This window comes from Mauremys reevesii, linkage group 6 (assembly GCF_016161935.1).
Source record: "Mauremys reevesii isolate NIE-2019 linkage group 6, ASM1616193v1, whole genome shotgun sequence".
Classification (NCBI taxonomy): Eukaryota; Metazoa; Chordata; order Testudines; family Geoemydidae; genus Mauremys; species Mauremys reevesii.
Window position 1 is genome coordinate 67,238,753 of NC_052628.1, and position 14,778 is coordinate 67,253,530.

Genomic DNA, 14,778 nt, shown 5'->3' on the forward strand with positions numbered 1-14,778 from the left:
TCAGCAGCATGGGAATCATGGGGTCAGGTTATTGCGCCTGAACTATACAGTTCCATTGGTTGAAACACTGGCCTATAATTGAACAGTGTGCCACAACTACTTATGCAGCCCAGAGACTGCAGAGTGATTGTGTAGTTGCTCCATGCTCTGCCTCCTAGTTGATGCAGGGAAAATCGTAGCACCCTACCCTGTGGAAGTGTCTCCTCAAAACCCTTATACTTGAAATTTGCATTGGGGACAGTAATTGGAGCCTGAGTAGGACTTCAAGATTGCACCCCTATCATAATATAGAACATCTTAGCTTCTAAGGGAATCCATTCTTTCTCTCTTCCTCCCTACTTCTTAGTGGAGCACAATGTATCTGGTATCTCTGCTGTACGTGTTCCAGGAATTGTTAGCATTGAGGAAGAGTGGCTCAGCAGACATTTCCTTAAAATACAAAGGACAGCAACAGAAAGAGGATATTTGTAATTGTTTGTCTAGAATTCTTTAGGTTTGTAACAGTAAACAAAAGGATGCACAATTCTTGATGTAGGAGCAGTTATCCATGATGTAGGAGCAGTTATGTAATAGCTAAGGGGTACCTCTTTAATTATTTGGATATGGTCTTTCTGTGCCTACAGTTTCTTCTAAAAGCAGTTTCTAAATCATGAGACAAGACAAATAATTTTTTATTCCTTTTTGGGGGGAGGGGGGTTGCCTTGTGGCAATGCTTTTCAATTTATTTTTGTTATTGATGGAGTCTCCATTATAATAGTGAAAGCTTTCAGACCTAACTCACATTTGATTGTCCACCTGAATTTAGGCCATTGAGCATTAGAGGCCTGGAGGCTTAGAAGCCCCTTTTAATTCAGTAATCAGTGTTTTTTATAGTGAATCTTTTCTGCATCATGTTTTTTCCTTGCTCAGTTATATAATTTGATCAGTTTATAGTATAGAGCAGAAAGAGATGTTTGCTTCAAATTCTAGGCTGTACATGTCTGAGTCTTAAATCTTTTTCTCATAGGCCAGGTGGTAGCAGCAGTAATATGTTATGACCCTTAATAGTTAGTTACTACAGTGATGAGTCTCTATGGAAAAACTTTGGCAACTGAGCACCTATGCTTCTACTGAAGTCTTTGTGAGTTAAAGATGCTCAGTTCCTCTGAAAATTAAGCTACTTTTATTTTGGTGCCTAAATAATAGATTTACAAGACTAATTTTAGGCACAAAAGTTTGAAAATTTTGGCCTTCACTTCTGTGCACCTTGATTTCGCCAAGTGTAATATAAAGATAACGCCTAACTCCTTGAAATACTGAGATGAATTGTGCTGTAAAAGGTGATATGTTGTTTTAAGGGAATGAACTCCTGAATGCAATCATGTTTGGAAGAACGTTGAAATCAAGTCAAATAAAATTGTTGTAATGACAGAGGATTACTGTTCAGATGAAATGTCGCAGTGGACTTGTGACAATATTGCATTATTTATTATAATGAAATCTGATATTTGGGGAGGAAGAGATACATTTGTTCTGTGTTTCAATTGTTGTGGTATGGACTTTTTTTTAGTTGTGCTCCACTCTTTTTTGCAGGAGGTGCTGAAACAGCTACAAGGAAGCATTGAAGATGAGGCAATGGCTTCTTCTGGGCAGATTGATTTGTTGGAGCGACTTAAAGGTAAATTCAGAAAGATTTTTAGGTAGGGTTACTTGCTTGCCAATTGTAGTTGCTGATATTTTCAAAGGATGCCAAGTCCCACTGACTTTCAATGAAACTTAAGAATCCTAAGTGCCTAAATCACTTTTGAAAATGGGACTAAAGATCCAAAATCACATGGGTGCTTTTGGAATGTTTATCCTAAGTCTCCATGCAAAATACTATTGATACACAAGCTACATTTTATTGAACGTCCATAAAACTACACTTGATTTTTATTGCTCAAATAGTGGTTTATTACCTTTTTGTTTAATAACATGATCCTCCAACTGTACTATCAAGGTTGGTTGGTTTACGCAATATTTTCCTTTGGGATCTGTAGAAAAACCTGTTTGTTTCCACCAACCCAAAGACAAAAAAAGTTTGTTTACATGACACACACAAAATATAAAATTAAAGTGTATACAGTCTTTTAGGTTTGCTGCTATTAAGCTTTTGCTCTACAAAGCTTTGATCTTTATTTTTCATTCAGAACTGAATTTGGATAGCGGTAACTTTCCTGGAGTGAAGCTAAGGCCAAAGATGTCCTTGCGTTCATATGGAAGCAGGGAAGGGTCCGTGTCAAGCCGTTCAGGAGAGTGCAGCCCTGTTCCCATGGGATCATTTCCAAGAAGAGGGTTTATGAATGGAAGCAGAGAGAGCACAGGTTATTTAGAAGAACTAGAGAAAGAAAGGTAACTTTTTAATTGGTGTTAATTGTGCATCAACTTCTTTTAATTTTAAAAATATAAACTTGGTGAAATCATTAAAATAAAATGAAAAATATCCCCCCATACTAATATTATTCAGCCATCACTTGTATTTATTTTGGGCAACAGCATACTCTGAATTAGATGAACGCTTAAATCTGTTGTAGATTCTTGGTTCCATTAAATACAGAATAAAGTGCAATTAAAACATATACTGTTACTTCAAGCGTTTGTCCATATGTGTTCCACTGTTGCACCCCAGGCACTTGATTTTGGATTTTTTGGGCCAACAGTGTCTTGAGTTAGTGTTAGCATGTTTTTGATACTTAAGTGTTTCCTTTTGATTTTAAAAAAACAAAAAGGCAGAAAAAAACTTTTTTCTCTGAAGGACTTCATCTGGTACTGTCCAGCCCTTATGATAGAACAGAGGTCTCCAGGATTTAAGATGTGTCCTTCTTGTGAGGCAGTAATGCCCCTTAATGATGGATATCCATAATGATGGATATTGTGCTTCAGCAATTAAGGCACATTCCAGAGAGATGTGCCATTTGCAAGTTTTTCTCGAACAGACCACAAAAGATGAGAAGTTTACCTGAAACTGTTTTTAATGAACAGGACTATGGAGTGGAGTGTCTGGAACTGAAATTCTTTAGCAGACGTCTTCAAAAAGTCTGCTCTCTGAGGGTCTCTGAAGGTATCGATACATGGCAAAGAAAAACCCGTGGCTGGGTTGGGCTCGTGGGGCTCAGACTGTGGCTCCAACTCTGTTTTGTAGCTATGTAGACTTTCGGGCTTGGGCTGGAACCCAAGCACTGTGATTCTGCAGAAGCCTGGAAGTCTACACAGCCATGAACAGCTCCAAGCCTGAGCTACACAAGCCTGAGCTGGTTGACATGGGCCAGCTGCAGGATTTTCTTTGCTGTGTAGACATACCTGGAGGGATCTTCCTTAGTGTCCAGTAAAACTTCTGCTTATAGGGGAAGAAAGGATCACTGGTCCTCTAAGGGGTATAGATCTAGGTCCCCCTCATCAGGTCCTAGCACTAAACAGCAGGAACCCTCTCATTCTGCTTCTCAGAAGGGTAGTTCAAGGCCCAGGGAGGGTCCCTCTGAAACCCAGGGTGCTGGGTGGGGTATTTATGGCCTGTGATATACAGGAGATCAGACTTAGATGATCTGTTGGTCCCTTCTGGTCTTGAACTCTGACTCTATGACACTCAAACACTGGCCACCCTGCCTTTGGAGCACAGAGGTCCCTGATACTGATGTCTTTGGTACTGGTACTGACCACTTCCATTCACACGTCTTTATGGCTTTGATAGACGTCAGAGTCTCCGTGGTCTTGGAATCACTGCAGTTGTCAGTGGTCAAAATTCCTCTTGTACCATCCACTACTGCCTTTCCAGTACCAAGTACACTTACGATACTGAGTAGACAGTATACTGAGTGATTGCCTAGCACCCCAACTACAACTGCTTCTGCATTAGAAGAAGATTATTCTTTCTCCCTCCTCTGGTTCTGCCTGTACCAGGGAGGTGCCACCTTCTCATTCACTGGGGTGTAGGTCCTTTGCTATCTACATATCAGAAAGGGATTCTAGGGCATACTGCTATTATCCAATGCCCAAAAACTCTAGGAGAAACAATGCCTCTTGGTACCCACCCCAATGGGTGTCATATCATTGCCAGTACCTTGCTCATACTGAGCACGATGGGGACTACAACCTGTCAAAAAGCCTGCTTCTGCCACACAGTCTAGAGCTAGGTCTCCCTCTCTACTGAGCCATCAGGGGTATAGGGCATCAGTTCCACCTACTGCTCAGCAGGAACAAGGCTTTGATAAGGAAGAGTTAGACTAATGACCAGGCTGTGCCAACTTGTATATCATCACCTCCTAATGAGGCAGTGGTACCTTCAATGTCCAGTACATAGCCTGATGTCTATAAGACCTTTTAGGAGTTACAGCACAGGATCATGGAAGTTATCCAGAAGAAGTCACACAAGCATCTGAACATTTTACATATCTCTGCCAGGTTGCCTTACAATGCTCATAAATGAGGGCCTTTTGGAGTCAAACAAGCTACACTGACAGATGGCTGCTTTCTTATTGCTGACATCAAAATGGGCACATCACCATTTTCAGGTACTCTGAATGCTATGAGCAATTTTATACTGTCCTGGTACCTGGATCTTTGGTTGTAGCAAAGGTCCATGAAAGAACTAACCATCATGGGTCATTAAAATCAAACACTGAGATAAGGATCCCAATAAACAAGATTTATTCAGTTGCAAAAATTACTCATCAGTCAGTTTGCAGTTGAGGATTGCCAATTATCAGACCTTTTTGGTGAAATATGACTATTAAAATTGAGATGCTATCTCCAAATTTTCCAACAAGATTCATCATGACATCATTCGAGCTCATTATCTTGGAGAGAGAGATGGTTGCATGCAGCTCTCAATGTGTCAGACACAACAGCCAGATCTATGGCCATCTCAGTGACCAATCCTCTTGCTCCAATCTGGCATCCCTACAGAGGTACAATTAATAATAGAGAATCTGCAATTTGAAGGAGAGATCTTTTTTAACCCAAGAAGTGATGAGTCCTTACATTCTCTAACAGACTCTAGGGTGACCCTAAAGTTTTGGAGGTTTACACACACACTTTAAAAAGGAAGTAAGTCAGGCCACAACTATATCTTAGGCATCCCTACTTTTCACAGCACAAACCATCTGAGCCTCACAAGAAGTATCAGGTTTCAAAGAATGTTTCAGCTGCATCATCATACTACTCTATGATGACCTCATCAAAGCTGCAGATTTGACTCCTTGGTCAGGACATGTGTACAACCTTTGTTGGATATCCCTTTTATTTTGCCTCTGTTTGGGAATCATTTGTTTTTATTTTTGTGGGGCTTGGAACACCATTACTACAGACAACTGGGGTTGTCTAGAAACATAGAGGTGGATGCTCTATCCAATTCCAGTCCTCAAGAGCATAAGGGGAAAAGGATTTTACTGCAATTTCTTTCTAATATCCAAGAAAAAAGGGGGCTGGTACTCTGTTCTGGAATTGAGACAGCTGAACACTTCCATCTTCAGATTCAAGTTCAAGATGGTTACACTGGCCTCTATAATTCGCTCTCTAGATCCACAGAACTGGTATGCAGCTCTCAATCTCCAGGATGCTTACTTTCATATAGTAATCCATCCTGCCCACAGAAAATACCAAAGGTTTCAGATGAGCAAATAATACTATCAGTATAGAATGCTACCCTTTGATGTATCAACAGCAGCCAGGGTATTTACCAAATACATTGCGGTAGTGGCAACCTACTTGAGGAAATGAAGGTTCCAGGTTTACCCATACCTAGATGACTGCTCATTCGGGGAAAGTCTCTATAACAGGTAACAGGCTCCATGTAACATATAACATACAACTTTTTGCCTCTCTAGGCCTCAGATTCAACATAAAGAAATCAGTGTTAATTCCAACTCAGAGGATAGAATTTATGAGGACAGTTCTGGCATCTCCTTCAATAAGGGCCTATCTGCCCCAGGAAAAGATTTCAAGCCATAGAAGATCTAGATAATTGCCTACAATGTCATCATCAGACACTGGTGAGAACTTGTCTCAGATATCTGGTGTCCATGGCCTCCTGCACTTATGTAAAATATCATGCAAGATTTCCCCTCCAGTGCATGCAAAGGTCATTGAAATCAGTATATCAACCCGACAAACATCTAGAGATGAAGGTGCAGTTTCCTCCAAAAGTTCTGTCACCATTAAAGTGGTGGAAGAACCCTCTGCAAGTATCTTCCACCACAGCCATCGAAGATGCTAAACATAGATTTCTCCAGTCTAGGATGGGGAGCCCACCTAGACAATCTTCAGACTTAAGGCCTTTGGATTCTCAGGAAGCCTGGTTACACACAAACATTTTAGAGCTAAGGGCCATTTTTTCCCCAAGGATTCTCAGAGGCTTAGTCATTCAGATTGCAACACACAACACCACAGTGATGTTTTATATCAGCAAGCAGCAGGGAGCAAAATCTGCTCCTCGGTGTCAAGAGACTGTATGCATTTGGAATTGGTGCACGTGGCATGAGATTACCCCAATAGCACGTCACTTACCATGTTTGCAGAATATTGTGCAAACTCCAGCAGGCAGTTTTCAAGGGCCTCTAATGGTCAGTGAAGGAGACAATAATATTCACAAAGTGGGGTTGATCCACAGACCTATTTTGTGACAAAGGAGAATAAAAAATGTTACAAATTCTGCTCCAGAAGTGGCAAGGACCACGGATCTCTGTCAGAAGTGATTAGATCCCGACCCCCTTTGATGTACATATCCTTTGATTCCACTAATCCCAAGAGTCGTCTGGTGACTCAGCCAAGATGATCATGCTGGCACCAGTCTGGTCAAAGCAGTTCTGGTTCTCAGATCTGGTGAATGTCTCAGTTAGTCTTCCAGTCCAATTACTTCTTCAGCCAGATGTAATATCACAAATGAAGGGGTAGATGTTCCCTTCAGATCATCCATGCACCTCATACCATGAAGCCTGACTGGCTAACATCAGTAGAGAGAGAAGCTACTGTGTAGAGGTACAGAATATCCTTATCCACAGTAGAAAGGTCTCTTCAAAGGTTGGTTTAGTGGTCCCCAACCTTTTTGTGGTGAGTAGCACATTCATGTTTTCAGAAGAGTGTGGCGGGCGCCAACAATTACTCACATACAGGGCTGGCTGCAGGCACCAGTGGAGCATATGCTATGGGGCGGCATTCCGTCCATTCTGCAGAGTCGGAGTGGTTTGGTTTTTTTTGTTTCGTTTTTGTTTTGGGTTTTTTTGGCGCCAGTCTGGGCAGTGCAAAGAGAAGCCAGAGAGAAGCCGGGAGGACAGAGAACACTGGCGCCTGCAGCCTGCAGCCCCGGAGTTCTCTGTCCCCAGCAGGCATGGTGCCGTGGCTTCTCTCCCCTGCTGGGCACTAGGCAGGCGCACATAAACCACATTGGGGACCACTGGTTTAGTCACTCAATCCCACCAACATCAGTTATCTCAAACTTGCATACCTGATATACTGGAATATCTCCTGTCCTTAAAGAATTCAAGACAGTCTGTAAATTCCCTTAATGTTCACCTAGCAGCCATTTCAGCTTGACATGCTCCCATTCAGGGCCATTGAATGTTCTCATGTACCACAGTAGCTAGATTCTTGAAGGGCCTTATGCAGGTACTTCCCCCATCCAGGAAGCCTCTCTTTCCATGGTTTCGACCTAGTGCTGATGGATCCATCCTTTGAGCCCCATGCTACGTTTCCTCTTCCACTTGTCCATCAAAATAGTCTTCATAGTGGCTATAACATTGGCCAGAAGGGCAGTAGAGTGATGGGACCTCCGTATATGGTGTTTCATAGAGACAGGAGGACCTTGTTACCTTCCCCAAAGTTTTTGCCGAAGCTAGTCTTTGACTTCCATTTCAACCAAATAATATACATGCCTGTATTTTTCCCAAGCCACATTCCAACAAATGCAAAAATAAAGTTCACACTTCTATCTAGATAGCACTAAACCATTTAGGGCATCTCCTAGGTTATTTGTTGTTTATGCAGGTATGGGTGAGCATGCAAGGTCAGAGTGTATCAACACAAGGTCAGAGTGTATCAATACAACACAAATTGAACTGGTTTTCTGCTTGTATTAAATTAGGTTATCAAACAGATAACTGAGATCCACCCTCGAGGACTACAGCCCACTCACCCCACTGGGGTTAAGCAGCTTTCTGCTGCTTCTTTGGAAAGCGTTCCTATAGTAGAAATATGTGGGACAGCAACTTGGAATTATACACATATGCTTACACAACTGTACTTCATAATAGAAACATCAAGATCCAATGCTTATTTTGGCAGAGCCATCTTACAATCATTGTTCAAATAGATTCCTAGTATATATGTCCTGTGAATGACCAAAAGAGGAATGAAAATATATATAAAAAGCACTCAAAGAAGAAAATGTTATTCACCTTACAGTAATTGTAGTTCAAGATGTGTTGTCCAGTGTGTTCCATGCCCCACCCTCCTTCTCTGCTGATGTGGAGTCTGAGAACACCTAGTTTTTGCATTGGTGAAGGGACCGAGGGGTGATTGGGGTTGCCTTGCCATTACTCCCTTGGGTTGGAGGCATGATGACCCTTAGGGCTTGTTTTCACTACCAGGGTAAATTGACCTAAGTTATGCTACTCCAGCAACATGAATAACATAGCTGGAGTAGATGTAGCTTAGGTCGACTTACTGTGGTGTCTTCACTGTGCTGTGTCGATGAATGGATGCTGCTGGCCTGAAGAATCCAAACTCAAGTGCCTGGGGCACATGCACAACAACAATGTACTATATAGAGAGAACCTATCTTGAAGAACCACAGTTACTGTAAGGTAACTAACCTAAAAGTATTTTAACTTTATTTTCCTATGTTTTGTGTTTAAATTTGTTTGACATGTTTGCATGCTAACTTTCTATTCTTAAATATAGACATATTTATCAGATATGTATTTTATTTAATTTAAAAAAAACCCAAAGCTTTCTGAAAGTTCAATGAATCTTTGACATACATTAAAAGTTTAAAACAATTTAAACAAGAAAAATAAGTACAACAATTTTCTCAAACCAAAAAGAGAAAAAAGTTCCCACTCCAGTGACCTATTACAGCCATGAAATTCATCCCAATACGCCCACCATAGCCCTCAGCTCCCTGCCAGATTCACACATTTTTACTAAGTAGAAATAAAATGTATGAAAAATCAACTCTTAAGTAAGTTACTCTGCTATAGCTGTTAAATATGTTTTAATGTGTGCTTTCACATGCTTAGAATTCATTTTGTATTACATGTTCTCTGTTTTGTCCGAAACTCATTTCAGAGGTTTGTTAAGAGTGAAACAGTATCCCTTCACTAGCACATGTCTAACTGTTAAGTGAGGGTCGAGCCCTGTTTGTTTTTTCTAGTTTAGCGAGTTTAGTACCCTGGCCTTTATCACTCCCGTAACACATCAGCAGAGAACTGGACTGGACAACTTGTCTGGGACTGACGAGATGCTGGTAAATGGTCTAAATAAAATATTCGTATTCCTTCTGTTTTGTCTTCCATTTTCTGTGTGTGTTTTCTCTGACCTTTTCTCACCCTTTTTCTGTGTCCGACCACTACTTGCCTCTTTCCGCACTAGCTCACTTCTTTTGCCTGGGCCTCTTTCCTAAGCATTTCTAGTGGCTACCAGTAATGCTTGCTTGTCCTAGGGGGTTTTAATGCAACTTCAGTTGTTCCAAAGGTATAAGGTTTGTGTTCAGTCTAAGTATTAGCTATGCTACAGTATTTCTGAGGTTGCACAAACTTAACTTTAGTGGGGAAGGCTTTACAAATCCTCTTAGATAAGTTTGATTCATTCCTGGTTTTGCAATTGGTGTATTCGGTTTTAGATACACAGCTGGCTTAGTAACTTCAACTTTTTTAGATTAAAATGAGTGCGAGCAATATCCATATGGCTTATTTTGGCAGTTGCAGAATGCAGAGTATAGTGCAAACTTCTGTTTTTTTTTGAGGGGAAACTTAAAAAATATTTTAACTTATTTATTTTTTTTTTTTTTTTTTTTTTTTTGTAGCTAATATGTAGTTGTTTTTTTTTTTGTGTGTTGTATATGTTGTTGTGTTGATTTGATTTGAATTTAAAATGGGAATAACATACTAATAAATATAAAAAAAACCTTGTGTGGATGTCTGATGACCCCCCCCCCCTTCTTATAAGCTAAATAAAAAAAATTCAACAATTTACATTTCTTTAAAAAAAAAAAACATAAAATGAATGATGAATGATGATATGTATTGTGTAAACTTAATGTCAGTTTTCTTACATACTAGACTGAAACTTTGACAGTATTTTCAGTCAAAACTAATAGTATATCCCAGCTTTTGCTAATTTAAGCATCACTGCCTAATAAATTAAGTTGCTTTTCCAAGCTACTTTGCTTCAAAGATTTTTCATGTTCATAGATGTTTTATGCATTAGCTGCTTAGAAGAGACAACTGCACATGGTTTGCTTTTGGCATTGAGCAGAAGTTACTGTACTTGGTGAAAAATCAGTCATTTTTATAGGAAATAATTTTTAGGATTTTGGATTGGTTTTAAGGTTCGTTTTCTCATTTTATGGCCTAAGACTATAGCAGATTATATTATATAACTGCATATATAATAAATATTAACAGTGTAGTTGATGTTTTGTTTCTGTCCTTTCTGTTAACAGAGGGATATTACTCCAAACTAGCTCTGGGCCAACTTTCAGTTGAATCCAGGTGCTGCAAGAACGAACCTTAATGGACATGCCTTGGGAAATCCTAACTTGTCAGAAAAGAAGCCCATGTGGCTATTACTTATGCTATTCCATTGGGGTTAGCATATAACAGAATAAATTATCAACATTTTATATTGAGAAAAACTTTATGGATGTAATGGTCCAAGATATACTTTCATCTGCACTGCTGCAACACCACTGAATTTGCCCACATGTAACTGAGAACAGAAGTATGGCCCAACGTGTTGTGTGTACAGATATGACAAATCTTCAGTTACAAAAATGGGATGATCATTTGTGTTTTTTGATATTTTTCCTTTGATCTGTAACAATTCTTCCATCTTAAACTCTCAAGGTAACGGGAACTTTGCTTCCGGATAGGTGGGTAAAGTATCCTCCTAAGTGTCTGATACAAATTTCAGTCCATGGATCAGCTAATCAGATGCAGCTGTGCAGTGCATTGATACCACACTATCAAAACAAAGTACAGCAACTCTGCAATGCTGCCTAGCCTCTTCTGCCTGGGGAGTGAGAGATCTAAGGCCACTCTTAAACCTAGAACTCCTATACTGGAGCAGTGATGCCAAACTGCTAAGCCAAATATAAAGCCCTGCTCAGTAACAGAAATGACATTACTAAATTAGCTATCTTTCATTGCTGTCTGCAGTGTTGCTCCATTTTTTTCTCCTGTGTTTCCACCATCATAAACAAACTAGGGAAATGCAGCCAAGATGGAGTTACTATAAGGTGGGTGCAAACCTGGTTGGAAAACCGTTCCCAGAGAGTAGTTATCAGTGGTTCACAGTCATGCTGGAAGGGCATAACGAATGGGGTCCTGCAGTGGGGGATCACTTCTGGCTCCAGTTCTGTTCAATATCTTCATCAATAATTTAGATAATGGCATACAGAGTACACTTATAAATGTTGCAAATGATACCAAGATGGGAGGGTTTTCAAGTGCTTTTGAGGATAGGATTGAAATTTAAAATGATCTGGACGAACTAGAGAAATGATCTGACGTAAATAGGATGTAATTCAATAAGGACAAATACAAAGTACTCCATTTAGGAAGGAACAATCAGTTGTACACATACAAAATGGGAAATGACTGCCTAGGAAGGAGTACTGCGGAAAGGGATCTGGGGGGGTCATAGTGGACCACAAGCTAAATATGAGGCAACAGTGTTGCAAAAAAAGAGCAGGTTAGACAAACACCTGTTAGGAATGGTCTAGATCAGGGGTCGGCAACCTGCGGCACGCATGCTGATTTTTAGTGGCATGCTGCTGCCAGCCAGGGTCCCGGCCGCCAGCCCTGCTCAGCCTGCTGCTGGCCTGGATTATGGAACTCCAAACCAGCAGCGGGATGAGCTGCTCAGCCTGCTGCCAGTCTGGGGTTCTGGCCGCCGGTCCCTTGCCAGTTGGGGTCACAGCTGCCAGCCACGCTCAGCCCGCTTGCCAACCCGGGCTGGGAGTGGCCTGAGCTGGGCCGGCGGCTGGGACCCTGGCTGGCAGGGGTCAGCGGACGGAACCCCAGACCGGCAGTGGGATGAGCCTCTCAGCCCGCTGCCTGGCTGGGGTTACGTCTGCCACCCGCGCTGCCAGTCTGGCACACAAAACCTTTTACTGGCACGCAAAATCTTAAATTAATGAAGACTTGGCACACCATTTCTCAAAGGTTGCCGACCCCGGTCTAGATAATACTTAGTCCTGCCACGAGTGCAGGGGATGGACTAGATGACCTCTCGAGGTCTGTTCCAGTTCGATGATTCTGTCCTTTTCTGCTTCCACCTGACAAAGCAGATTGTACTGCCACCAAAATGTCTCACTCCTCTTGCTAAGTATTCTGCATCTTATAGAAGCACGGCAATCATTTATATTCATTTTTATGTTCTGTGAATGGATTTTGGTTGTTTAGAATTCTCTAATATCAATTTTGAAAATCTTTTTTCTGGAGACCTAGCTATGAAAGACTTTTGTAAAAGTACAAGTCTGACATCTGTATTATGTGTTTAACAGATTATTTGAAATTGGAAGTTTACCATAAGATCCACTTGTTTTATTGCACATTAGGATGATGTAGCTGGTGTTTCTCGGAAAATAGTATTGTTTCTTTATGCAATCATAGTGAGTGTACATGTTCCACTGCTCTCTAATGAAAAAAATTGTACTGCTGTATAATTAGGGTAGAAAGCGGAAGTTGCTTTTTAATGGAGGTCTAATCTAATTGATTTCTTGAGATGTCAGCCAAATTAGATTATTTCTTAACTAAAAGACAGTGGTGTCTTTTTTTTTTTTTTGCTTAGTTGTTGGGTTTTTTATGTTTATTGCTGAAGTCAGATCAGTCATTGAAGACAATTAAGCATTTTGGATTTCCTAAATGATTATGCAGTCAAAACATGGCATCTTATAGAAATGTTATTGAAATTATCTGAGAGGGATTGACAAAAGGCATAAGTAATTACCAAATGAAATTTCTTCATTGTTATAGAGAAGTTTATTGATCAATGTCTATTTAAATCAGTAAAGATGTGAAAGAATTAATTTGCAGTCCCTTATGGCAGAGACTGTGTTTTCTTTGTGTTTCTACAGTTTTTACAGTACCTAGCATAGTGGGGCCCCGAACTTGCTTGGAGCCTCAAAATGCTCTTTCTTAAGAAATAAATTTAAATGTTTGCTTCTCCTGCTGCTAGCTGCCTCCTGTGTGCTCTGTGGCCAGGGCTCTTCCAAGATCATGCTTTCTAAGAGCATAGACAGACATTTTATCCATGAGGGACGTGTAGAGGGTTCTAAGCTAATTTCTCTGTCATATAAAGACCAGAATTAGCTAATACAGCCTTTGCCAAAGCCCTCTGCAATGGAAATCAGGATTGTCACTGATTGCAGCTTGTTGAAGCCTATCCCTCTTCTGTAAGACTAAGTGAATGAGGTATGATAAAGGGAAGAAACATGCTCAAAGGTTTGTCAGTCATTGTTTTCTTTACCCTACAGCTTTGGAGGACCTGTCACTAAGATATCTGCCTTGCCCAGCTCATGCAGCCACTCCTCAGCCACAGTATATTTCTATTCAGCTAGACCCATTTTGTTCTACCACAGGGCCCCCTGGTGGGACATCAGGAGCTGGGTTACCATCTGTCTTGCTGGAATGCAAAACAAGAGGCATTTCTGCCAGATAATAAGTAACCTTACTCCTCTTTGAGGAATAGCCCATGATTTGTCCATTGTTGAAGTCCATATTCAGGTTCAGATCCAGAGGCTTCTCCAGCCAGATCCAATGGGCTGAATCAGGATGTCAGGCTCTGTCAAGGCTAATAAAGAATCTTTTAGACACCAGAGACAAGAGCCATATATTTCGTTTCTTTAGGGAATAGACTTCACTACTTTTTCAAGAACTGTGAAACACAAAAACCTGTTACAGCACGTCAGGGTACCACATAGAATTAAACCCAGCCAAGAGCTGACTTTGTTAGTTCCCCTTGAATCCCAGGAAATGGAGGGGTGGCAGTTACAGCCATCAGCAACATAAAACTAATTGGGGTATTTCTGATTCCATATGATTAGAAATTCAGTATATATTCTTTCCTATTTATTGCTCTGGATTACATGGAGACAACTCCTCTGGAGTTTGATCTAATTTGGCTAGATGACATATAAGAAATTAAAGATAGAGGCCCTTTGAGACCTAAGTGCAGCAGTTGAGCCAGGAGATTTCCTTGCATCTACCAGTGTTAAAGATGCTTATCTCTATGTTCTAAAATGATAGCTTGTTAGAGCCCTGCAAATCTATGGATAACTGTTGACCATGTTTGCTGATCGGATGTGGATACAAATTTTGTATTGACACAGGGTTCTATAGTTCATTGCATTTCAAAGTAGGAAACGCTTTCAGGTAGTTCGCTCTACCCTCAGAGTATTTTCAAGATAGCAGTTTCTCTCGGGTATAGAAAGATACACATCTGCCTCCACACTTGATTGATCAGGGCAGCAACAACACAAGATGCTCTCCAGGGTTTGGAACTGAAGTCCTCTTTCCTCAGGGCACTGGACTTTGTCATCAACAA

General features: G+C 40.7%; 1 protein-coding gene across 8 annotated transcripts in view; it reads left to right on the forward strand.

Moving 5' to 3' along the window:
• APC (APC regulator of WNT signaling pathway) overlaps positions 1–14,778 on the forward strand; it is a 202,775-nt gene that overhangs the window by 68,714 nt on the left and 119,283 nt on the right. For all 8 annotated transcript variants that reach the window (XM_039545887.1, XM_039545894.1, XM_039545891.1 and 5 more), the window contains 2 exons: positions 1,573–1,657; positions 2,169–2,370. In XM_039545887.1, coding sequence (XP_039401821.1) covers positions 1,573–1,657; positions 2,169–2,370 — 287 coding nt within the window. The remainder of the gene's footprint in view (positions 1–1,572; positions 1,658–2,168; positions 2,371–14,778) is intronic.